Source organism: Scyliorhinus torazame, chromosome 8 (assembly GCF_047496885.1).
Source record: "Scyliorhinus torazame isolate Kashiwa2021f chromosome 8, sScyTor2.1, whole genome shotgun sequence".
NCBI lineage: Eukaryota > Metazoa > Chordata > Chondrichthyes > Carcharhiniformes > Scyliorhinidae > Scyliorhinus > Scyliorhinus torazame.
This window is the reverse complement of record NC_092714.1, coordinates 179,786,254-179,812,553: the sequence shown is the minus strand read 5'-3', so window position 1 is coordinate 179,812,553 and position 26,300 is coordinate 179,786,254. Positions and strand designations below refer to the sequence as shown.

The 26,300-nt window shown below is 49.4% G+C and overlaps 1 protein-coding gene across 1 annotated transcript in view; it reads left to right on the top strand.

The window, feature by feature from the left end:
- The window catches only part of ddx27 (DEAD (Asp-Glu-Ala-Asp) box polypeptide 27), a 73,711-nt gene that overhangs the window by 2,311 nt on the left and 45,100 nt on the right, over nt 1-26,300 (top strand). The window contains exons 2-3 of the mRNA XM_072514584.1: nt 5,173-5,316; nt 14,323-14,382. Of these exons, the coding sequence (XP_072370685.1) occupies nt 5,173-5,316; nt 14,323-14,382 (204 nt within the window). The remainder of the gene's footprint in view (nt 1-5,172; nt 5,317-14,322; nt 14,383-26,300) is intronic.

The window sequence follows — 26,300 nt, the reverse complement described above, 5'->3', positions numbered from 1 at the left end:
TTGGCCCTTCGTTGGGAAAAAAATAATTGGTACTCTAAATTATTATTTTTTTAAACTTGCAATTTCTTCTGGCAGCTTGCATACAACCTATTATCAATTATAATTTCCCAGTTCTGACTACTTGCTTTTCTTGAATCTTGATATATTATTTGCTGCTGTCCAGTCCATCAGAACAATTCCTGATTTCACGAACAAGTAAGGAACTCGTTGAGTGCATCCCAATTGCTTTTAATGATTGCTTGGTCCCTCTGTACCCGCAGCACGATTTATTTTGAGACACTTTATTCTTTCCAGGATTACACCTGTGTTCATTTTGGCATTTACAACAACAGCTTACATTTATATCGTGCATTTAAGGTAGCAAAATGTTCCAAGATGCTATTCAGGAGATTTATCAAACCGAATTTGACACTAAGTCACATAAAGAAATATCAGGGCAAATGATCAAAATTTTTATCAACAAATTAGTTTTTAAGGAGTGTCTTAAAGGAGGAGAGGGAGGCAGAGAAATTTAGACAGGGGATTCCAGAACTTCGGGCCTTGGCAGCTGAAGGTGAAGTTGACAATGTTGGAATGAAGATTCTTGGTGTGAAACAGCCGAGAATTCTCATCAGAAAGCACAAGGCTAATTGGTGAGTAAGATTTGAGGTGGTAACTTGCAATTTCTTCAGGGCAGCACAGTGGTTAGCACTGCTGCTTCACGACGCAGAGGACCCGGAGTCAATCCTGGAGCCGGGGTCAATCCTGGAGCCGGGTCACAGGAAAGAGACAGCAGAGTTTTGGAAGAGCTTAAGTTTATTTGCACTCTCCATTTGAATAGTCATGTCCAGTGGTAACAAAGCCTTGGATGAGTGTTTCAGCAGAAGGTGGAGCTGAGGCGGAGCGGAGTCGGGCAATGTTTTGGAGGTGGAAGTAGAAGGACATGTAGTCAGAAGCCAAGCTCAGGGTCGAATAGGATGCCAAGGGTATGAACAGTTTAGTTCAACATCAGATAGTTTCAAGGGAGAGGGATTGAATCAGTGGATAGAGAACATGGTTTGTAGTGTTGACTGAAGGCAGTGGCATTATCTTTCCAAATATTTAATTGGAGGGAATTTCTGCTCATATAATACTGGAATCAGGCGAAAAATGTGACAAATCAGATGCGGTGGCAGAGTAGAGTGAGGTAGTGATGTAGAACTGGGCATTGTCATTGTACATATGAGAACTGACATGTTTTCAGATAATATCGCTGAGGGGCAGCATGTAGGTCAGAAATAATAGAGGACCAAGAATAGATCCATGGGGAAGCTTTGAAGCATGAGCACGAGAAGAGAAACTGTTCTCTGCCGAAGACCAGATAGATAGGAATCCAAGCAGGCAAGTGTAGTGCCGCCCAGATGAACGACAGGTGATGCTGTGGTCAGACATCTCAAAGGCTGCAGACACCCTGAGAAAGTTGAGGAAGGAGAGTTTATCTCTGTCACATTGAATGTCATTTATGACTTTTAATAAGGCATGAGTGCTGTATTTGAAGTGAAAACTTGATTGAAGAAATTCATTCATGGAGTTGCGGGGAAGATTTGGGTAAAGACAGCATACTCCAGGATTTTGGAGTGGCATGAGACGTTGAAAGGTTTGCGATGATAGAGAGGTCAAAGTTCTTTTGAGCAGCGGGTGATAACGGAAGAGAAGGCATGGATGAGCGTTGCATACCAGAATGATGATGGAATAGGGAGCAGTTTAAGCGGAGGAGAGTGGAGCCCAGCAATGCTTTGTGTTTTCATTTACAACTTCTGGTGAATTTTCCCTGTTGCTCTGGATGGGCAGTGAAAATATTGAAAAAAATAGAGCTATTGCAGAATGTAATGATATTTCCAAAGCTCTGGATATTTGTAATGTAGCTTTTAATTAAATTTCTTGATTTTGAAGGTATATGGTGTAATGTCCAATGGGTTTTACTTGAGTTTAATGAATACCCAAATTAACTTGTCGAGAAAAGATTGCAAAAAAGTTGATTCTGTAAATAATGTTTGGTAAGGAGGTTTTGGTTTGAACAGAAATTAGTGCAACTGGGCTTTCAAAACAGAGGGTCCAAGGAATGTCACGGAAATAGATAATGATCTGAATTGGTACTCAATGAAATCAGGCTACTGAGCAACAGTTGGAAAGAAAAGGCTTGATTTATGCAGTGCCTTTCTTGCTGTCAAGTGCTTCATTGTCAATGAATTGTCTTTAAATGTAATTAATGTAGTTACATAGACAGCATGGTGGATAACTTGTGCAAAGTGAGATTACGCCAATAGTTGAATGACCACTCCGCGCAACAATCACCAGGCAGGAATGTTCCCTTCCAGTCGGGGAACACTTCAGCAGTCAAGGGCATTCAGCCTCTGATCTCCGGGTAGGCGTTCTCCAAGGCGGCCTTCAGGACGCGCGACAACGCAGAATTGCCGAGCAGAAACTTATAGCCAAGTTCCGCACACATGAGTGCGGCCTCAACCGGGACCTGGGATTCATGTTGCATTACATTCATCCCCCACCATCTGGCCTGCGAAATCCTACCAACTGTCCTGGCCTGATACAATTCACACCTCTTTAACCTGGGGTTACCCCATCTCTGGATCTGTAAAGATTTAATCACCTGCCAATGCATTCCAAGCATTGTTTGGCATCTTTGAATGTGTCTATATATGTGTTTCTGGAACATACCTCTTCATTCACCTGAGGAAGGAGCAGCGCTCCGAAAGCTAGTGACATCGAAACAAACCTGTTGGACTTTAACCTGGTGTTGTAAGACTTCGTATTCTATTACAAGAGATAGGATGTATAATCATCTGGAAAGGAATAATTTGATTAGAGATAGTCAACACGGTTTTGTGAAGGGTAGGTCGTGCCTCACAAATCTTATTGAGTTTGTTGAGAAGGTGACCAAACAGGTGGATGAGGGCAAAGCAGTTGATGTGGTGTATATGGATTTCAGTAAAGCGTTTGATAAGGTTCCCCACGGTAGGCTACTGCAGAAAATACGGAGGCGCGGGATTCAGGGTGATTTAGCAGTTTGGATCAGAAATTGGCTAGCTGGAAGAAGACAAAGGGTGGTGGTTGATGGTAAATGTTCAGACTGGAGTCCAGTTACTAGTGGTGTACCACAAGGATCTGTTTTGGGGCCACTGCTGTTTGTCATTTTTATAAATGACCTGGAGGGTGAGTAAATTTGCAGATGACACTAAAGTCGGTGGAGTTGTGGACAGTGCGGAAGGATGTTGCAAGGTACAGAGGGACATAGATAAGCTGCAGCGCTAGGCTGAGAGGTGGCAAATGGAGTTTAATGCAGAAAAGTGTGAGGTGATTCATTTTGGAAGGAATAACAGGAAGACTGAGTACTGGGCTAATGGTAAGATTCTTGGCAGTGTGGATGAGCAGAGAGATCTCGGTATCCATGTACATAGATCCCTGAAAGTTGCCACCCAGGTTGAGAGGGTTGTTAAGAAGGCGTACGGTGTGTTAGCTTTTATTGGTAGAGGGATTGAGTTTCGGAGCCATGAGGTCATGTTGCAGCTGTACAAAACTCTGGTGCGGCCGCATTTGGAGTATTGCGTGCAATTCTGGTCGCCACATTATAGGAAGGATGTGGAAGCATTGGAAAGGGTGCAGAGGAGATTTACCAGAATGTTGCCCTGTATGGAGGTGTTGCTAACTTTTGCCTCAGTTTAATTGCTGTTTTATCACCTTTGGTCTTGAGTCGCTAGGTATCTTTCTGATACCGCCACGTGGTTCAAGTTTGAGTAATGATCAATAATCCAATACACCGCTTAGTAAGATTTAAATCAAAGCACATTTATTATACACCGTAATCACGACTCATGCATAAATTCGACATCTAAGCTACTTCCTACAACTAACAGGCCAATACTTAACTTGGAACTGGCCCACCAGGTCAGGAAACGAATGGCCTTTCGTTCGGGTTCTGAGCCTGTGGGATTCGAAGTTGGTACAGATTGGTAGCTAGGAGCGCCTATCTCGTAGCGAGCGTTGAAGTAAGACTTACTAGATTTCAGCGATGGCTGGACCGGTCACTGTCGAGGGTTGGTTCGCGTTGCTGAGTGACCCGGTCCAGAAGAGCAGCAGAGGGCCGATTTGAACTTGGCCTCTATTCTTATAGTCCCCAGGGGCTTCCCGCCTTTCGGGGTGGACCCTGTACCTGGTTCCAAGTGATTGGACTTTGTCCCAATCACTTGGTTCGATTTTCTCCAATGCTGGAGCGATTCCTTGATCGATGGGTGGTCTTGAGGTGGTCATTCACCTCCCTTTGTGTAGGCTTCTGCTGGCGCCGACGAGTCTGGGTTGGCTTTATGTATCTAAATGTTGCTCATTGTTCCCGGGGATTGCTCATTAATATGCAGGTGGCTGGTGTTTTGTTGTGCTGATGGTTACTGGTATCGATCTTGTCTGGCCTTCCCAGAGGTGAATACACAGTCAACCTGCAGCTGCTCGTTTGTGTCCTGTTGGCTGACTTTCCCATCAGCCTTTACCGTTCGCCATTTTAAATCGGGAGTTAGCCATTCTAAATCGGGAGTTAGCCATTTTAACTGGCTACAGAGGGAAGATCTTATGAGGAAAGGCTGAGGGACTTGAGGCTGTTTTCGTTAGAGAGAAGAAGGTTAAGAGGTGACTTAATTGAGGCATACAAGATGATCAGAGGATTGGGTATGAGAGCCTTTTTCCTCGGATGGTGATGTCTAGCACGACATAGCTTTAAATTGAGGGCAGATAGATATAAGACAGATGTCAGAGGTAGGTTCTTTACTCCAAGAGTAGTAAGGGTGTGGTATGCCCTGCCTGCAACAGTAGTGGACTCGCCAACACTAAGGGCATTCAAATGGTCATTGGATAGGCATATGGCCGATAAGGGAATAGTGTAGATGGGCTTTAGAGTTAGGGTTAGAGTGGTTTCACAGGTCGGCGCAACATTGAGGGCCGAAGGGCCTGTACTGCGCTGTAATGTTCTATGCTATGGTGACTCTGACTCATTGGTAGTTCCCTCTTCAAAGCTTTATTTAATGCTGATCACAGTTATACTTAGCTATGTTCTGTTTTATGCTGTCTGGGAATAAACAGTGGAAGGACGGGTCTTGTTGCACATCACATTTCCTTGACCTGTGAGACTGACGGGTCCATTTGTTTGTTTAGGAACCGCCAGTCACCTTACTGAAGAGAAAAAAGTTGGGGAAGAAATGTGTGGACTTCAGTGAAAATTTTCTGTTCACCGAGAAGGATGGGGAATATGATGACAACTGGATGATGGCAGATGTCCTGAGCCAATTGAAAAAGAATGTGAGTATCTGTAACCCTGCCTGACTACAGGCTATATGTCCCCTAACATTCTTTTAAAATATATATTTTTTTTTAAATTCAAATTTTAACAATCATACAACACAACATTTCCAACTGAAATAACTTTGAAGCAACCAGACAAAACTACCCACCCCTACCCATTAGCGACAACTAGCTCTCCAACATGTAATATAAACAGATTCCATCTGTAGTGGAACCCCTCACTTGTCCCCCTCTAGGTGAATTTCACCTTTTCCAAACACAGGAACTACATTAAATCCCCAGCCACACTGAGGCAGAGGGTGGAGAAGCTGACCTCTACCCCAACAGGACCTGCCTGCGAGCGAACAGCGAAACGAAGGTTAACACATCTGCCCCCCTGCTCCCGCCTGCAACTCCGGCATGTCCGACACCCTGAATATGGCCCCCAGGGGATTGGGCTCCAAGTCCACATGTAAGATCGCCGACATGGTGCTGAAGAACGTCCCCAAAACTTCCACAACTTCGGGCAGGACCAGAACATATGCACATGATTGGCTGGGGCCCTCCCGCACCGCTCACACAGATCCTCCACCCCTTCAAACAACCAGCTCATCCTTAACTTTGTCAGGTGCAGGGGAACTACGGTGCGGAGTGCGGTGAAAATGAATGAGGCATTCAAGGCCTTTTACAAGGAGCTGTATAGGTCCCAGCCCCCAGGGGGAAAAGAGGGGATGCGACAATTCTTGGACCAACTGAGGTTCCCGAGGGTGGAGGAGCAGGAGGTGGCTGGTTTGGGGGCGCCAATTGGGGTGGAGGAGCTGGTTAAAGGACTGGGGAGCATGCAGGCAGGGAAGGCCCCGGGGCCGGATGGGTTCCCGGTGGAGTTTTATAGGAAGTATGTAGACCTGTTAGCCCCGTTGCTGGTAAGGACCTTCAAGGGAGGGGGAGACCCTGCCCCCGACAATGTCGGAGGCGACGATCTCTTTGATCTTGAAGCGGGATAAGGACCCACTACAATGTGTGTCGTATAGACCGATCTCGCTCCTCAACGTAGATGCTAAGTTGCTGGCAAAAATGTTGGCTATGAGGATTGAGGAGTGTGTCCCGGGAGTGATTCACGAGGACCAGACGGGATTCGTAAAGGGTAGGCAGCTAAATACCAATGTGTGAAGGCTCCTAAATGTGATAATGATGCCATCGGTGGAGGGAGAGGCGGAGATAGTGGCAGCTATGGACGCGGAGAAGGCCTTTGACCGAGTAGAGTGGGAGTATCTCTGGGAAGTGTTGAGGAGGTTTGGGTTCGGGGGAGGGTTTATTAGTTGCGTTAAGCTCCTGTATAGAGCCCCGGTGGCGAGTGTGGTCACGAACCGGCGGAGATCGGCGTATTTCCGGCTGTATCGAGGGACGAGGCAGGAGTGCCCCCTGTCCCCTCTGCTGTTTGCATTAGCAATTGAACCTTTGGCCATGGCGTTAAGGGAGTCGGGGAAATGGAAGGGGGTGGTCCGAGGGGGAGAGGAACATCGAGTGTCACTTTACGCAGACGACCTGTTGCTGTATGTGGCGGATCCAGTGGAGGGGATGGTTGAGGTCATGCAGATCCTAAGGGAGTTTGGAGACTTTTCGGGCTATAAGCTCAACGTGGGAAAGAGTGAGCTCTTTATGGTGCATCCGGGGGATCAGGGAAGAGGGATAGACGACCTACCGTGAGGAGGGCGGAAAGGAGCTTTCGATACTTGGGGATTCAGGTAGCTAGGAGCTGGGGGGCACTGCACAAACTTAATTTGACGTGGCTGGTGGAACTGATGGAGGAGGATTTTAAAAGGTGGGACAGGTTGCCACTCTCGCTGGCGGGCAGGGTACAGTCGATTAAAATGGTGGTCCTCCCGAGGTTTCTTTTTGTATTCCACTGCCTCCCAATTGTGATCACCAAGGCCTTCTTTAAGAGGGTAAGCAGGAGCATTATGGGATTTGTGTGGGCGAGCAAGACCCCCGAGGGTAAGGAGGGGGTTCCTGGAGCGTAGCAGAGATGGAGGAGGGTTGGCGTTGCCGAATTCGGGTGGCTACTACTGGGCAGCCAACGTGGCGATGATCCGTAAGTGGGTGATGGAGGGAGAGGGGGCGGCGTGGACTGGGTTGGAGATGGCGTCCTGCAAAGGAACGAGCCTGGGGGCGCTGGTGACAGCACCGCTGCCGCTTTCGCCGACAAGGTACACCACGAGTCCGGTGGTGGCGGCAACGCTAAAGATCTGGGGGCAGTGGAGACGACACGGGAGCGGTGGGAGCCTCGGTGTGGTCCCCGATTGAGGATGACCATCGGTTTGTCCCGGGAGGGATGGACGGGGGGTTTCGGAGCTGGCATCGGAAAGGGATTGGAAGAATGGGGGGCCTGTTCATCGATGGGACGTTTGCGAGATTAGGGGCGCTGGAGGAGAAATTTGGACTACCCCCGGGAAATGCCTCGGGTACATGCAAGTGAGGGCGTTTGTGAGGGAATTCCCGCTGCTCCCAGCACAGGGGATTCAAGACTGGGTGATTTCGGGCATATGGGTCGGGGAGGGCAAGGTGTCGGCGATATACCAGGAGATGAAAGAAGAGGGGGAGGCTTTGGTAGAGGAGCTGAAAGGAAAATGGGAAGAGGAGCTGGGGGAGGAGATTGAGGAGGGGCTGTGGGCTGATGAAGTAGGGTTAATTCCTCTTCCTCGTGTGCCAGGCTCAGCCTGATACAGTTTAAGGTAGTTTACAGAGCGCATATGACAGGGGCGAGGCTGAGTAGGTTCTTTGGGGTGGAGGACAAATGTGGGAGGTGCTCAGGAAGCCCGGCGAACCATGTCCATATGTTTTGGTCATGCCCGGCACTGGAGGGGTTCTGGAGGGGAGTTGCGGGAACAGTATCTAAGGTGGTGAAAGTCCGGGTCACGCCAAGCTGGGGGCTAGCACTATTTGGAGTAGTGGACGAGCCGGGAGTGCAGGAGGCGAAAGAGGCCGGCATTCTGGCCTTTGCGTCCCTAGTAGCCCGGCGAAGGATCTTGTTAATGTGGAAAGAGGCAAAGCCCCCCAGCGTGGAGGCCTGGATAAATGATATGGCTGGGTTCATAAAGTTGGAGAGGATAAAGTTTGCCTTGAGAGGGTCTGCGCAGGGGTTCTACAGGCGGTGGCAACCGTTCCTAGAATATCTCGCGGAGTGTTAGATGAAGGTCGGACAGCAGCAACAGCAACCCAGGGGGTGAGGTGGAGGGGGGGGGGAAGGTTTTTTTTCTGGGGGGCATTTGAGCAAGAAAACACATGAATGATCCGGAAAACTGACATGTACGGGAGGAATCCAATGTACAAAGTTATCATAGAATTTACAGTGCAGAAGGAGGCCATTCGGCCCATTGAGTCTGCACCGGCTCTTGGAAAGAGCACCCCACCCAAGGTCAACACCTCCACCCTATCCCCATAACCCAGTAACCCCACCCAACACTAAGGGCAATTTTGGACACTAAGGGCAATTTATCATGGTCAATCCACCTAACCTGCACATCTTTGGACTGTGGGAGGAAACCGGAGCACCCGGAGGAAACCCACGCACACACGGGGAGGATGTGCAGACTCCGCACAGACAGTGACCCAAGCCGGAATCGAACCTGGGACCCTGGAGCTGTGAAGCAATTGTGCTATTCACAATGCTACCGTGCTGCCCACACAGTTCTGTATCATATTGACTTGCCATGTTCATGTCTTGCTATGCGAGCTTTCTTTCTTTTTCTTTTGGTTACGGGGGGGTGTTTGTTTGTATGGTTGAAAATTTTGTTTAAAAATTCTTAATAAACGTATTTCTTTTCAAAACTTTGTCAGGTGCGCCCTATGTACCACTTTAACTGAACCAGCCCCAACCTCGCACATGAGGTTGACGCATTCACCCTCCGCAACATCTCATAGTACAATGCCCCTCCAGCTCCATCCCCAACTCCTCCTCCCACTTGGCTTTGACCTCCTCCAGAGATGTCCTGTCCTCCTCCAATACCCTCCCATAAATTGCCGAGCCCCCCCCCCCCCCCCCCCGCCCCAGGGGACCCATACTTCGCCCCAGCTCCTCCAAGGTCACCTCTAAAAGCAGATCCTTCACTTCCGCCAGCCCTTATTCCTCCCAACCCCAAAACATTGCATCCATCCTCCCAGGCTCAAACCCATGGTTCCCTCAGATCGTCTTCGACCCCACTCCCAATATAAAGTGCTGCTAATAATAATAATCGCTTATAGTCATAAGTAGGCTTCAATGAAGTTACTGTGAAAAACTCCTAGTCGCTACATTCTGGCGCCTGTTCGGGGAGGCTGGTACGGGAATTGAACCCGTGCTGCTGACCTTGTTCTGCATTAGAAGCCAGCTGTTTTAGCCCACTGTGCTAATTCAGCCCCTACTGCTGAAACTGCCTCCAAGTTCTCAACGTGGTCGCCACCACCGTGCTTCCCGTATACTTCATTGCCAACGCCCGCAGCCCCTTACAGAAACCAGCTCCAACTTCACCCACGACATCTCCGACTCTCTACTCCAACCTTGCACATTCTCAGCATTCGCTGCCCAATAATAACATAGCAAGTTGGCAAGGGCCAAACCTCCTGACTGTCGCCCTCTCTGGAGCACCGTCCTCCTAATCCTTGCCACTTTATCTGCCCATATAAATGACAAAATCAACCTTTTCACCCCCATAAAAAAATGACTTTGGTAAAAAAAATACCGGCAAGCACTGGAACAAGAATAAGAACTGTGGCAAAATGTTCACTTGACCGCCTGTACCCGGCCAGCCAGCGATAGGGGCAGACTATCGCACCTCAGCAAATATTCTCCTTGGCCCTGTTCACTAAACTTGTAAAGTTCAGCTTGCGGAGCTGAGTCCAGTCCCGTGCCACCTGCACTCCCAAATACCGAAAGTGGGTTGGCGCCACCCAAAATGGCAACCCCTCCTCCCACCTCTAGAGGAGACACTACAAAACACTCACTTTCCCCCAAATCTGGTTTGTAGCTGAAAAAGGCGAAATCCCTGAAGCAACCCCATTATATCCCCCACCGAACCACCAGGATTGAAAATGGTCTCTCTCTCTCTCTCTCTCTTTCCCCCCCCCCCCCCCCCCCCCCCTCCTTAACCCCTTCCATTTTTCCGAGCACCTCAACGCTATGGCCAAGGGCTATATTGCCAGGGCAAACAGAAGGGGGGGACATAGGGTACCCCTGCCTCATTCTACTATGCAAAGGAAAGTACCCTGAATTCATCTTGTTTGTTCGCACACTAGCCCTCGGGGTCCTTGTACAACAACCTCGCTCACGCCACAAACTTCTGCCAAATCCCAAACCATTCCAATATCGCAAACAAATAGCTCCACTCCACGCGGTCAAAAGCCTTCTGTGCATCCAACGCCACCACCACCACCACCTCCTTCCCTTCCATTGGAGAAAGCACCACATTCATCAGGCGCCGTACATTAGACGACAACTGTCTTCCCTTGACAAACCCCATCTGTTCCTCCCCAATCACCGTCAGGAAGCACCCCACCAACCTAAGCGGCAGGGCAGCACCGTTGTCAAAATCTTGGCATCCATGTTTAAAAACGAAATCCGCCTATCCGACCCACATTCTACTGGGTCCTTCCCCTTTTTTAGCAGCAAAGAGATGGATGCCTGTCCCATTGTCTCCGGTAACATTACCTTCGCCAGTGAGTCCTCAAACATCTCTGCCAACAGCAGCGCCAACTTATCCAAGAACTTAAATTCCACCAGAGGGAGGCGCAGTGGTTAGCACCGAGGACCCGGGTTCGATCTTGGCCCAGGGTCACTGTCCATATGGCGTTTGCACATTCTCCCCATGACTACGTGGGTCTCACCCCCACAACCCAAAAATGTGCAGGGTAGGTGGATTGGTCACGCTAAATTGCCCCTTAATAAAGAAATAAAATAAAACTCCACTGGGAAGCCATTCCGGCCACTGGGAAGCCATTCCGGCCTGGTGTCTTCCCTGTCTGCATCTTTCCCATCGCCACCTGCACTTCCTCCATCCCCATTGGCTCCTCCAGTCTTGCCCTCTCCCACTATGGGCACTCCAACTGTCCCAGAAACTTCCCCATGTCTGACTTATCCTCCAGAGGCTCCGACCTCTATAACTTCCTGTAAAATGCCTCAAAAACCTTATTCACCTGCTCCGATGCAACCACCATCTCCCCCGTCCTATCCTGAACAATCTCTCAAGGTTGCCTGCCGGCAGAGCTGTCCCGCCAACAAGCAACAGGCCTTTTCCAAATACTCATATACAGCCACCTTCACCCGCTTCAACTGCGAATCGCCTTTCCCATGGACAACAAGTCAAACCTCGCCTGCAGCTCCTTCCTCCTCAGCAGAAGCTCCAGTGTCGGATTCTCTGCATGCCTTCCATCCACCTCCAGAATTTACTCGACCGACCATTTCCGCTCCTCTCTTACCTCCCTATCCACCTGCACCTTGAACGAGATAACCTCCCCCTTCTTACCACTTTCAAAGTTTCCCACACCACCGATGGTGATACCCCCAGCCCCGTCCTCTCAAACCCAACATAATCCTCAATTACCCTGCCCATTTTGGTGCAGCGGTTTGGGTCCACCAAAAACCCCGCTTCCTGGCCGGCCTCTGTGCCGGTCCCTTCTCCAGGACCATGTCCATTCAATGCAGAGCATGGTCCAAGATAACAATCAGCGGATTTAGCAGTTTGGATCAGAAATTGGCTAGCTGGAAGAAGACAAAGGGTAGTGGTTGATGGGAAATGTTCAGACTGGAGTCCAGTTACTAGTGGTGTACCACAAGGATCTGTTTTGGGGCCACTGCTGTTTGTCATTTTTATAAATGACCTGGAGGAGGGCGTAGAAGGATGGGTGAGTAAATTTTTAGATGACACTAAAGTCGGTGGAGTTGTGGACAGTGCGGAAGGATGTTACAAGTTACAGAGGGACATAGATAAGCTGCAGCGCTGGGCTGAGAGGTGGCAAATGGAGTTTAATGCAGAAAAGTGTGACGTGATTCATTTTGGAAGGAATAACAGGAAGACTGAGTACTGGGCTAATGGTAAGATTCTTGGCAGTGTGGATGAGCAGAGAGATCTCGGTGTCCATGTACATAGATCCCTGAAAGTTGCCACCCAGGTTGAGAGGGTTGTTAAGAAGGCGTACGGTGTGTTAGCTTTTATTGGTAGAGGGATTGAGTTTAGGAGCCATGAGGCCATGTTGCAGCTATACAACACTCTGGTGCGGCTGCATTTGGATTCTTGCGTGCAATTCTGGTCACCGCATTATAGGAAGCATTGGAAAGGGTGCAGAGGAGATTTACCAGAATGTTGCCTGGTATGGAGGGAAGATCTTATGAGGAAAGGCTGAGGGACTTGAGGCTGTTTTCGTTAGAAGAAGGTTAAGAGGTGACTTAATTGAGGCATACAAGATGATCAGAGGATTGGATAGGGTAGACACTGAGAGCCTTTTTCCTCGGATGGTGACGTCTAGCACGAGGGGGACATACCTTTAAATTGAGGGGAGATAGATATAAGACAGATGTCAGAGGTAGGTTCTTTACTCAGAGAATAGTAAGGGCGTAGAATGCCCTGCCTGCAACAGTAGTGGACTCGCCAACACTAAGGACATTCAAATGGTCATTGGATAGACATGTGGACAATAAGGGAATCGTGTAGATGGGCTTTAGAGTGGTTTCACAGGTCGGCGCAACATCGAGGGCCGAAGGGCCTGTACTGCGCTGTAATGTTCTATGTTCTATATGTTAATACTCTGCCTGCATCACACCCGTCAACAGCGCCTTTCCCATCACAAAAAAATCTACTCTCGAATACACATTGTGTACCAGCAAAAAAACCGAATAATCCCTTTCCCACGGTTTTTAAGAACTTCCACTGCTCCGCCCCTCCCATCTCCTTCATAAACGCAGCCAACACCCTCACTCCCCCCAGGTGGTCGAGGACTGAGGCTTATTATCCACCTTCAAGTTCAGCACCATAATATACCCAAACATTCTTGAATAAACACCATATTTCTGTTAATGTTGCAGTGTTCACTCTGCTGCACTGATACAGAATTTTACATAGAATTTACAGTGCAGAAGGAGACCATTCAGCCCATCGAGTCTACCCGCCCTTGGAATGAGCACCCTACCTACACCCACACCTCCAACTTATCCCCGTAACCCAGTAACCCCACCTAACCTTTTTGGAGACTAAGGGCAATCCACCTAGCCTGTACATCTTTGGACTGTGGGAGGAAAGCGGAGCACCCGGAGGAAACCCACGTAGACACGGGGAGAAAGTGCGAACTCCGCACAGACAGTGACCCAACCTGGGACCCTGGAGCTGGTGAAGCAACTGTGCTACCGTATAATGAAATGATATAACGAAAGACGTGCTGTTAGGTGAATTGGACATTCAGAATTCTTCCTCTGAACAGGCGCCGAATGAGGCGACATGGGGATTTTCACAGTAACTTCATTGCAGTGTTAATGTAAGCCCACTTGTGACAATAATAAAGATTATTCTTATTATGTTCCTGCCCAGAAATGCTGCCACAATACTGCAAGAGCCGATGTTCAATAGGTTGCTGTAATCATTATGAATATGCCGGCTTGGGAGCAGTCTTTCCATTTGCTTCACTGCTAAGTTAAGGGTAGTTTGGAAATCAAGTGTGATGGTGGATAGCTGAAGTATGTGTGTTGATGAGTGTGTGTATATACCCCATAACACAGGCCTTTTTTGGGGAACAGTCCATTGGATCATTAGGTCCCTGCAGTGCACATGCTGACTGTTTGCCAAGGGATGGAAAGAGATTTTCAGTGCACTGAGCGGGTACTTTACTCTGACCCTTGTGTGCTGGCTCACAAAAATGGGTTAGGAAGGCGGGTGTTGCCTGCGCACCTGGACATGGCAACTTGTGAACGGAAGACAGGGCCTGTGTTTCACTGCTGTTCCAAAGAATCTAAAGCTGTGTTCTTAAATCAGTGTTAATTTCATTTCTTTTGGTAAATTCCAGAGAGCGCCAACAACCCTGGATGAAAAGATAGACAAAGTGCGAAAGAAAAGGAAAAAAGAGGTCAGTTGTTTCAATGTTCTTGTCAGTGAATCGAATGTCCTGCAAGATAAATATTCCCTCCATTTCATATTTCTTCCCTTTTCATATCCATAACGAGTAAAAATCTTGCACTGCTGCCTTTTGCTGGAGGATGGTTTCACTGGGACTCGAAGCCCTTCAGTATCTGTCCACGTGGACATTCTTCATGTGAACCTAGATATGAAGGAGGGCTGTGAGGTTCAGAATTTGAAGCTGATACCTCCTGTATAGGTGCACCATCTAGGGGTAAAGTGTTAACAGTCAACAATTGGATCAGGTAGATTTTCTTTCTCCTTCCTATTCCAGTAACATCTCTACTCCGAGCTTCGTAGAGGCCAATGGACTGAGCACAGACTAAGGATTGAAGCCGAGTCCTTTCTACTCTTGATCACACTTAGCAGTTAATTTACACATCAAAACATTGCAACCTTATCGGCCTTCTGTGTAGAATGAAGTAAGAAGTCTTACAACACCAGGTTAAAGTCCAACCTGGTGTTGTAAGACTTCTTACTGTGCTCACCCCAGTCCAACGCCGGCATCTCCACATCGTGTAGAATGAAGACCAGGGAGAATGAAAATCTAGTGTAAATGTTGTTGTATAAATAGGCGCAGAAAGTCACAGTGAGACATTGATAGTTCAAGTGTCTACGGCAGAACGTGGCAGATGGAGTTCAATGTGGGAAATGTAAAGTTTGGATCTAAGAAAAATAAATGGGAGTATTTTCTAAATAGTGAGAAGTTAGGAACTGTAGAGGATCTGAAAGATTTAGGAGTTCATGTTCAGAAATCACAAAAAACTGGTGGAGAGGTGCAAAAAATAATTTTAAAAACTAAGAATGTATAGGGCCAAAAGGTGATTTTACAGCTTGCTTTGAGGAATTGTCTTTTTATTTCCAGATGATTTAGTTTTATTTAACTTCATAAGCTCTGTCCTTTCTAAAGAAACTTCAGCAACAGACCATGTGCTCAGTAAAGGGAACAATAATTTATTGCTAGCAGACACCCACAAAATATTTACAATCAAATTAGTATCTTTATTGGAACAGTGCTTCTTCGAATACAGGACATCCAGTAATTCTTTCCCCAAAGCCTTGTGATTTGTTTATAGTCATAGAATATGAAAGTCTAATTTGGAACTCTATTCTCCTGAGTTGGAAAGGTAGTTTTAGAGGACTGCCGATGGCGGCATGTAGGTGGAAGTCGCACGTTAGGTGACTCCTGTTCGAGGCTCTGGATTTTAATGCCTGGTCTCGGGCTTTGAACAAGCTGGTGCAGGAAAGCATAAGGGAGGTGGGGAATGTCGAAGACCCAGAAGAGAGCCGCTGGGAAGAAGGGGGCAAGCAAAAGTTTGCCGTCTAGTGAACAGGTCAGCCCGGCAGCAGGAAAGATGGCGGGGGCTGGATCGCTGGGTGGGGCAGCTCTCCTAATAGTGGAAGCTCTGACCGAGGTGATGGCTGGAGAATTTGAGAGGCAGTTCACTAAGCACACGGAAGTGCTGCAAAAGGAGATGATAGCAGCGATGAAGGAGTGGGTGGAGGAGGCGGTTGCCCCGGTGAAGGCGGCAGTGTCGAAGGTATTGGCCGAGGTATGGGAGCAAGGAGAGAAGTTGAAGGGGGTTGAGGAAGCTCTGTCGAAGCAGAGTGACCAGTTCACCTCGATGGGTGAGGAGCTGCGGAAGGTGGTGGAGGCCAACAAAGGTCTCAGAGCCAAGGTGGAGGACCTGGAGAACAGGTCGAGGTGGCAGAACCTACGAAATGTGAGCTTGCCTGACGGGGGTGGAGGGCCCGAGACCGACTGCGTACTTCACAAAGTTGTTGGCAGAGTAGTTGGTGGAGGGGGAAGAACTCTCCTGATATAAGCTGGACAGGGCTCATCGGTCACTCAAGGCCAAGCCGTAAATCCAACGAGCCACCGAGGGCAGTTATAATGTGATTTCACAAGTTTCATGTCAAGGAGAAGGTCCTGAGTCGGAAGAAGCAAAGGTATTAGGTGAAGTGGGAAGGAGTTGGTATTCGAATATACCAAGACTTGTTGGTGGAGCAGGTGAGAAGGCGGGCGGCCTTCGGACGGGTGAAGACGGCGTGAGGCTTGGTGCGGTCTCCTGAAGAAGGTGAGAGTGACCTACAATTCGAGAGACTTCTACTTCGAGACAGTGGAGGCAGTGGGGAAGGGTTTGTGAAGGCTGAAGGATTGGGACTGAAATGAGAGATGGGACTGGCTTTCAGACTTGAGCTGAGAGGATAGATACTATGCTTAGCCTTTGTCTCTCGTCTTGGGTTGTTTCTTGTTCTGAAGTTTGGGGGGGATCAGCTGGGTTTTTGGGTTGGTTGAATGGGGAAGGGTAGTTTACCTTTGTTATAGTCTACAGTTGGTTACAATCATATTGAGCTTTGGGATTATGGCGGTTTTCTGGGGCGTGGCTTTTGCACTGGTTTTGTTTGTTTTTGTTTTCGGTGACTGGGTCATGGGGGAGGGGATTTGGTGGAGGGGTGTCTGGGCATGGGCCTCCACACTGGCAAGCGAAGGTTGGCTAGTAAATGGGAGTGTGGTGGGGGAGTCGCCGCGGTCATTGGAACCTGGTTGAACAGGTTTCAATGGGCCTGGGAGGTGTGAAAGGTGGGGGGATGGGATCGAGACTGGGAGAGGTGTTTTCAAGTGGAAGTGGATGGGGGGATTCATGTCGGCGGTAAAGAAGGGAAAGGGTGGGTCAGGCACGAAGGGCATGTCCCGGGGTTATGATAAATGCAAATGTTGTGGGGTGATGTGAAACGTGAGCGGGTTAGGGGGGCCGGTGAAGATAGTGAGGATTTTTACACACTTAAATGAGCTTAAAGGCCGACTTGGGATGTTGCAGGAGACCCATCTGAGGATGAAGGATCAGGTGAGGCTGAGGAAGGGCTGGATGAGTCAGGTTTCCACTCAAGATTCAAAAGCAGGTCTCTGGGGGGGTTGGATACCCACGAGTTGATTGGGGGGGGGGGTGGCTGGAATAGGGCGCAGGAACTGAAGGTGGACAGGTTCCAGCCGTGCCCCCTGACCTAGTCAGGGGCGTGAAGACACTGGCTGCTTCTGATGAAGATTGGAGGAGTGGACCAATGGAGGTTCCTGCACACGAGGGAACTGGAGTATTCGTTTTTCTTCCCAGTAATCTCGAGGATAGACTTTTCATGGTGGGGATGGGCTGGGGTTAGCTGTTTGGAGTACTCAGCAATTGTAATTTTGGGGACTTCCGGGTGCGGCGATGACCAGCTGAGTCGCACGTTTCGGCAGCTCCCTGTGAAACGGACTTTTGGGCTCTTGATAGGAGCCCCAACGGCAATTTTAACGGCTGAAAACACCGTGCGGTAAACCAGAAGGGTGTTCCCCCTGGACACGGATGGAAAAAGGAGAGGAAAGTGGCCGGATTGCAGCGGATCCTTTGGAACAACGGCAAGGAAGGCAAGCAGAAACCAAGATGGCGTCGGAAGGTGGCAGTTTCATATGGGGCCCTGAACAACAAGAGTTTTTGAAACGCTGCGTGGAGGAGATAAAAAAGGAAATGAAGAAAGAGTTGTTGGCCCCGATATTACAGGCGATTGAAGGGCTGAAAGAGGAACAAAAGACCCAGGAGCAGGAGCTTCGGGTCGTGAAGGCGAAAGCAGCAGAGAATGAAAACGATATACAGGGCCTGGTGGTGAAGTCGGAGATACAGGAGGCACACCAGAAACGATCTGTGGAGAGGTTGGAGGCACTGGAAAATAACGCAAGGAGGAACAACTTGAGGATTCTTGGCCTTCCTGAAGGTGTGGAGGGGGCGGACGTCGGGGCATATGTGAGCACGATGCTGCACTCGTTAATGGGAGTGGAGGCCCCGACGGGTCCGTTGGAGGTGGAGGGAGCATACCGAGTTATGGTGCGAGGATCGAGAGCAGGAGAAGCTCCCAGAGCCATAGTGGTGAGATTTCTCCGTTTTAAGGATAGAGAAATGGTCCTTAGATGGGCGAAGAAAACTCGGTGTAGTAAATGGGAGAACGCGGTGATCCGCGTCTATCCAGATTGGAGTGCGGAGGTGGCGAGAAGGAGGGCGAGCTTTAATCGGGCCAAAGCGGTACTTCACAAAAAAAAGATAAAGTTTGGAATGCTGCAACCGGCAAGACTGTGGGTCACATATCAAGGGAGGCACCACTACTTTGAGACGGCGGATGAAGCGTGGACTTTTTTTGTAGAAGAAAAATTGGAATGGTTGGACTACGAAAATGAACGTTTGGACAAAGTGGTGGGACGAGTGGGGGGGGGGGGCGAAGAGGGATTGTATGATTAATCCTGCGGTATGGTAACTTTTCTTTCTCCCACAGGTGGTGATGGGGGGAGGTGGGGAGGGAGAGGAGATGGGGCGTTGGCCATGGGAGGCGGGGCCGAGGGAGAGGCGCGGGCTTGGTTCCCGCGCTATGATAATTATGGCGGGAATAGAGAAGCAGGAAGGAGGGGGCGCCGCACGTGGCGAGCTGTGATCACGGGGGGAAGCCGAGGTCAGCCAGAGTTTGCTGACTTCTGGGAGCAACATGGGGGGAGTAATTACGCTAGCGGGGGGTCTAGCGGGGGGGGGGGGGGGAGGGGGGAATTACTGGGTTGCTGCTGCTGGGGAAAGGGGGGAGTGGGTACGGGAAAGGATGGGCGGGGGGCACCGTCTGGGAGAAATACAGCTGCGTGGGAACTGGGCGAGAAGCTGGAAAAAGATGATGGCTAACCGGCAAGGGGGGGGGTGGTGGGAAGCCCCCCAACTCGGCTGATCACGTGGAACGTGAGGGGGCTTAACGGGCCGATAAAGAGGGCACGAGTACTCGCACACCTTAAGAAACTTAAAGCAGATGTGGTCATGTTACAGGAAACGCACCTGAAACTGATAGATCAGGTTAGGTTGCGCAAAGGATGGGTAGGGCAGGTGTTCCATTCGGGGCTGGATGCGAAAAACAGGGGGGTGGCTATATTAGTGGGGAAGCGGGTAATGTTCGAGGCAAAGACTATAGTGGCGGATAACGGGGGCAGATACGTGATGGTGAGTGGCAAATTACAGGGAGAGATGGTGGTGTTGGTAAACGTGTATGCCCCGAATTGGGACGATGCCAATTTTATGAGGCGAATGCTAGGACGCATCCCAGACCTAGAGACCGGAAAGCTGATAATGGGGGGAGACTTTAACACGGTGTTGGAACCAAGGCTGGATAGGTCGAAGTCCAGGACTGGTAGGAGGCCGGCAGCAGCCAAGGTGCTTAAGGATTTTATGGAGCAGATGGGAGGGGTGGACCCGTGGAGATTCAGTAGACCTAGGAGTAAGGAGTTCTCGTTTTTCTCCTATGTCCATAAAGTCTATTCACGCATAGACTTTTTTGTGTTGGGTAGGGCATTGATCCCGAGGGTGAGGGGAACGGAATATACGGCTATAGCCATTTCGGATCATGCCCCACACTGGGTAGACTTGGAGATAGGGGAGGAAACAAGAGGGCGTCCACCCTGGAGAATGGACATGGGACTAATGGCGGATGAGGGGGTGTGCTTAAGGGTGAGGGGATGCATTGAAAAGTACTTGGAACTCAATGACAATGGGGAGGTTCAGGTGGGAGTGGTCTGGGAGGCGTTGAAGGCGGTGGTTAGGGGGGAGCTGATATCAATAAGGACACATAAAGGGAAGCAGGAGAGTAAGGAACGGGAGCGGTTGTTGCAAGAACTTTTGAGGGTGGACAGACAGTATGCGGAAGCACCGGAGGAGGGACTGTATAGGGAAAGGCAAAGGCTGCATGTGGAATTTGACTTGCTGACCACAGGCACTGCAGAGGCACAATGGAGGAAGGCGCAGGGTGTACAGTATGAATATGGAGAGAAGGCGAGCAGATTGCTGGCACACCAATTGAGGAAAAGGGGAGCAGCGAGGGAAATAGGGGGGGTGAGAGACTAAGATGGAGAGACGGAGCGGGGAGCGGAGAGAGTGAATGAAGTGTTTAAGACATTTTATAAAAAATTGTATGAAGCTCAACCCCCGGATGGGAGGGAGAGAATGATGGAGTTTTTGGATCGGCTGGAAATTCCCAAGGTGGAAGAGCAGGAAAGGATGGGATTGGGAGCACAGATCACGGTAGAAGAAGTGGTGAAAGGAATTAGGAACATGCAGACGGGAAAGGCCCCGGGACCGGACGGATTCCCAGTTGAATTTTACAGAAAATATTTGGACTTGCTCGCCCCGCTACTGACGAGGACCTTTAACGAGGCAAAGGAAAGGGGACAACTGCCCCCGACTATGTCAGAAGCAACGATATCGCTTCTTTTAAAGAAGGAAAAGGATCCGCTACAATGCGGGTCCTACAGACCAATCTCCCTCCTCAATGTAGATGCCAAGGTCTTGGCCAAGGTAATGGCAATGAGAATAGAGGAATGTGTCCCGGGGGTGGTTCATGAGGACCAAACTGGGTTTGTGAAGGGGAGACAGCTGAACACGAACATACGGAGGTTGTTAGGGGTAATGATGATGGCCCCACCAGAGGGTGAAACGGAGATAGTAGTGGCGATGGATGCCGAGAAAGCATTTGATAGAGTGGAGTGGGATTATCTGTGGGAGGTGTTGAGGAGATTTGGGTTCGCAGATGGGTATGTTAGATGGGTGCAGCTGTTGTATAGGGCCCCAGTGGCGAGTGTGGTCACGAATGGACGGGGATCGGCATATTTTCGGCTCCATAGAGGGACAAGGCAGGGATGTCCTCTGTCCCCATTACTGTTTGCACTGGCGATTGAGGCCCTGGCGATAGCGCTGAGAAGTTCCAAGGGATGGAGGGGAATACTTAGGGGAGGAGAAGAACACCGGGTATCTTTATATGCGGATGATCTGCTACTATATGTGGCGGATCCAGCGGAGGGGATGCCAGAAATAATGCGGATACTTGGGGAGTTTGGGGATTTTTCAGGGTATAAATTGAACATGGGGAAGAGTGAGCTGTTTGTGGTGCATCCAGGGGAGCAGAGTAGAGAAATAGAAGACCTACCGTTGAGGAAGGTAACAAGAGACTTTCGTTACCTGGGGATCCAGATAGCTAAGAATTGGGGCACATTGCACAGGCTAAATTTGACGCGGTTGGTGGAACAGATGGAGGAGGATTTCAAGAGATGGGATATGGTAGCATTGTCAATGGCAGGGAGGGTGCAGGCGGTTAAGATGGTGGTCCTCCCGAGATTCCTCTTTGTGTTTCAGTGTCTCCCGGTGGTGATCACGAAGGCTTTTTTCAAAAGGATAGAAAAGAGTATCATGGGTTTTGTTTGGGCCGGGAAGACTCCGAGAGTGAGGAAGGGATTCTTACAGCGTAGTAGGGATAGGGGGGGGCTGGCACTACCGAGCCTAAGTGAGTATTATTGGGCCGCTAATATTTCAATGGTGAGTAAGTGGATGGGAGAGGAGGAAGGAGCGGCGTGGAAGAGATTAGAGAGGGCGTCCTGTAGGGGGACCAGCCTGCAGGCTATGGTGACAGCCCCATTGCCGTTCTCACCAAGGAACTATACCACGAGTCCGGTGGTGGTAGCTACACTGAAGATTTGGGGACAGTGGAGACGACATAGGGGAAAGACCGGAGCACTGGGGGGGGTCCCCGATAAGAAACAACCATAGGTTTGCCCCGGGGGGAATGGATGGGGGATATGGAATGTGGCAAAGAGCAGGTATAACGCAATTGAAAGATCTATTTGTGGATGGGAAGTTTGCGAGTCTGGGAGCGCTGACCGAGAAATATGGGTTGCCCCAAGGGAATGCATTCAGGTACATGCAATTGAGGGCTTTTGCGAGGCAACAGGTGAGGGAATTCCCGCAGCTCCCGACACAAGAGGTGCAGGACAGAGTCATCTCAAAGAAATGGGTGGGGGACGGTAAGGTGTCGGATATATATAGGGAAATGAGAGACGAAGGGGAGACTATGATGGACGAACTAAAAGGGAAATGGGAAGAAGAGCTAGGGGAGGAGATTGAGGAGGGGATGTGGGCAGATGCCCTAAACAGGGTAAACTCGTCGTCCTCGTGCGCCAGGCTAAGCCTGATTCAGTTTAAGGTATTACACAGGGCACATATGACTGGAACACGGCTCAGTAAATTTTTTGGGGTGGAGGATAGGTGTGCGAGGTGCTCGAGAAGCCCAGCGAATCATACCCATATGTTTTGGTCATGCCCGGCACTACAGGGGTTTTGGATGGGGGTGACAAAGGTGCTTTCGAAAGTAGTAGGAGTCCGGGTCGAACCAAGCTGGGGATTGGCTATATTTGGTGTTGCACAAGAGCCGGGAGTGCAGGAGGCGAAAGAGGCCGATGTTTTGGCCTTTGCGTCCCTAGTAGCCCGGCGCAGAATATTGCTAATGTGGAAAGAAGCCAAGCCCCCGGGGGTGGAGACCTGGATAAATGATATGGCGGGGTTCATAAAGTTAGAGCGGATTAAGTTCGTCCTAAGGGGGTCGGCTCAAGGGTTTACTAGGCGGTGGCAACCGTTCGTCGAATATCTTGCGGAAAGATAGATAGGGGAGAACAAAGAAGGCAGCAGCAGCGGCCCAGGACTTGGGGGATTGGGGGGGGGGGGGCGGGGGAGGGAGGGATATGGGGGGGGGGGGGGGTGGCCTGAGACAAGGCAGTTGCCAATTAGGGCTAGTTTTTATTTTTTGTTATTTAATATTTATTTATTTGTTGTTTTTGTTTAAATTTAAAAAGGTCATTATTATCTGTATTGTTACAATGTTGTGTAAAGGATGCACAATGTACTGTGTTGGTTGACCAAAAATTTTCAACAAAACAAAGAACAAAGAACAAAGAAATGTACAGCACAGGAACAGGCCCTTCGGCCCTCCAAGCCCGTGCCGACCATACTGCCCGACTAAACTACAATCTTCTACACTTCCTGGGTCCGTATCCTTCTATTCCCATCCTATTCATATATTTGTCAAGATGCCCCTTAAATGTCCCTATCGTCCCTGCCTCCACTACCTCCTCCGGTAGTGAGTTCCAGGCACCCACTACCCTCTGCGTAAAAAACTTGCCTCGTACATCTACTCTAAACTTTGCCCCTCTCACCTTAAACCTATGCCCCCTAGTAATTGACCCCTCTACCCTGGGGAAAAGCCTCTGACTATCCACTCTGTCTATGCCCCTCATAATTTTGTATACCTCTATCAGGTCGCCCCTCAACCTCCTTCGTTCCAGTGAGAACAAACCGAGTTTATTCAATCGCTCCTCATAGCTTATGCCCTCCATACCAGGCAACATTCTGGTAAATCTCTTCTGCACCCTCTCTAAAGCCTCCACATCCTTCTGGTAGTGTGGCGACCAGAATTGAACACTATACTCCAAGTGTGGCCTAACTAAGGTTCTATACAGCTGCAACATGACTTGCCAATTCTTATACTCAATGCCCCGGCCAATGAAGGCAAGCATGCCGTATGCCTTCTTGACTACCTTCTCCACCTGTGTAGCCCCTTTCAGTGATCTGTGGACCTGTACTCCTAGATCTCTTTGACTTTCAATACTCCTGAGGGTTCTACCATTCACTGTATATTCCCTACCTGCATTAGCCCTTCCAAAATGCATTACCTCACATTTGTCCAGGTTAAACTCCATCTGCCATCTCTCCGCCCAAGTCTCCAGACAATCTAAATCCTGCTGTATCCTCAGACAGTCCTCATCGCTATCCGCAATTCCACCAACCTTTGTGTCGTCTGCAAACTTACTAATCAGACCAGTTACATTTTCCTCCAAATCATTTATATATACTACAAAGAGCAAAGGTCCCAGCACTGATCCCTGTGGAACACCACTGGTCACAGCCCTCCAATTAGAAAAGCATCCCTCCATTGCTACCCTCTGCCTTCTATGGCCTAGCCAGTTCTGTATCCACCTTGCCAGTTCACCCCTGATCCCGTGTGACTTCACCTTTTGTACTAGTCTACCATGAGGGACCTTGTCAAAGGCCTTACTGAAGTCCATATAGACAACATCTACTGCCCTACCTGCATCAATCATCTTAGTGACCTCCTCGAAAAACTCGATCAAGTTAGTGAGACACGACCTCCCCTTCACAAAACCGTGCTGCCTCTCACTAATACGTCCATTTGCTTCCAAATGGGAGTAGATCCTGTCTCGAAGAATTCTCTCCAGTAATTTCCCTACCACTGAAGTAAGGCTCACCGGCCTGTAGTTCCCGGGATTATCCCTGCCACCCTTCTTAAACAGAGGAACAACATTGGCTATTCTCCAGTCCTCCGGGACATCCCCTGAAGACAGCGAGGATCCAAAGGATTCAATAAAATATTATTTTAAAAAAAAAAAAAAATTGTAATTTTGGACCATGCTCTGCATTGGCTGGATGTGGTTTTGGAGAAGGGGATGGCCCAGATGCTGGCGTGGAGAATGGATGTGGGGCTGTCAGCGGACCGGAGCTTTTGTAATAAGATTGGGAAGGTGATTGAGTAATATGTGCGGTTTAACTGCACGGGGAAGGTTTCGCAGTCGGTGGTTTGGGAGGCTCTGAAGGCAGTGGTGAGGGGGGAGGTGATTTCGATCAAAGCTAAGGTGGACAAGGAGAACAGAGAGGAGTGCCAAAAACTGATGAGATTTTGGAGGTGGATGGGAGGCACATATGGGGACCCGGGTCTCTGGGCCAATGGGAAGCAGCTGCAGGTGAGCTTTGACCAGGGAAAGCGTTGCTAAATTGAGTAGGGTGAGGAAGGGGGCGGTCTGCGAGCACAGGGAGCAGGCAGGGCGTATGCTGGCCGGCCAGCCCCGGAGGGTAGGAGCGGCGATGGAGATAGTTCGGGTACGGGATAAGATGGAGAAGCTGGTGGTGGCCCCGGAGCAGATCAATAAAATATTTGAGTTTCATCAGGATCTATATAGGTTGGAGCCACCGGGAGAGGAGTAGGGGATAAGGGAGTTCTTGGGTGGGTTGGAGTGTCCGAGGCTGGGTGAGGAGGATAGATTGGGAGGATGCAGGCAGGGAAGGCGGCGGGGCCTGACGGGTTCCTAGTTGAATTCTATAAGAAATTTAAGGATAAGTTGGCGCTTCTGAAGTTTGGAATGTTTGAGGATGCGGTGGGCAGGGGTGTCTTGCCGCAAACGATGGGGCAAGCTTCAATTTCGTTGCTGCTAAAGAAGGATAAGGATCCAGTGGAGTGTGAGTCGTACAGGCCCATATCTAATGGTCATTGGATAGACATATGGACGATAAGGGAATAGTGTAGATGGGTTTTAGAGTGGTTTCACAGGTCGGCGCAACATCGAGGGCCGAAGGGCCTGTACTGCGCTGTAATGTTCTATATCTATATCTATATCTACTGAATGTAGATGCCATGATATTGGCAACGATGCTGGTGTCAAAGTAGGAGGGATGTCTTCCGAAGATGATTGGGGAGGATCAGACTGGGTTTGTAAAGGGAAAGCAGCTGTTCTCGAACGTGAGGAGGTTGTTGAATGTAATCCTGTCTCCAGCGGAGGGAAAGGAGATGGAGGTGGTGGTGGCACTGGACGCAGAGAAGGCATTTCATCGGGCAGACTGGGGTTACTTGATAACGATATTGGAGAGATTTGGAGATTTTGGGCCAAGGTAAAATGGCGTGAGTGCGGCTATTGTACAAGGAACCGATGGTGAATGTTTACACTAACAGCATGAACTCGGGGTACTTTGCACTGCACCAGTGCCATATGTACCCCCTGTTTGCATTGGCTATAGACCCCTTGGCCATTGCGCTAAGGAGCTCGGGACTGGAAGTGGATAGTGAGAGGTGGAATGGAACATAGGGTGTCCTTGTACGCCGATGATCTGCTATTGTATATCTCCGAACCAAGCATGTCAGTGGGAGCTGCTTCAGAGATTCGAGACATTCTCAGGATATAAGTTGAATTTAGACGAGAGC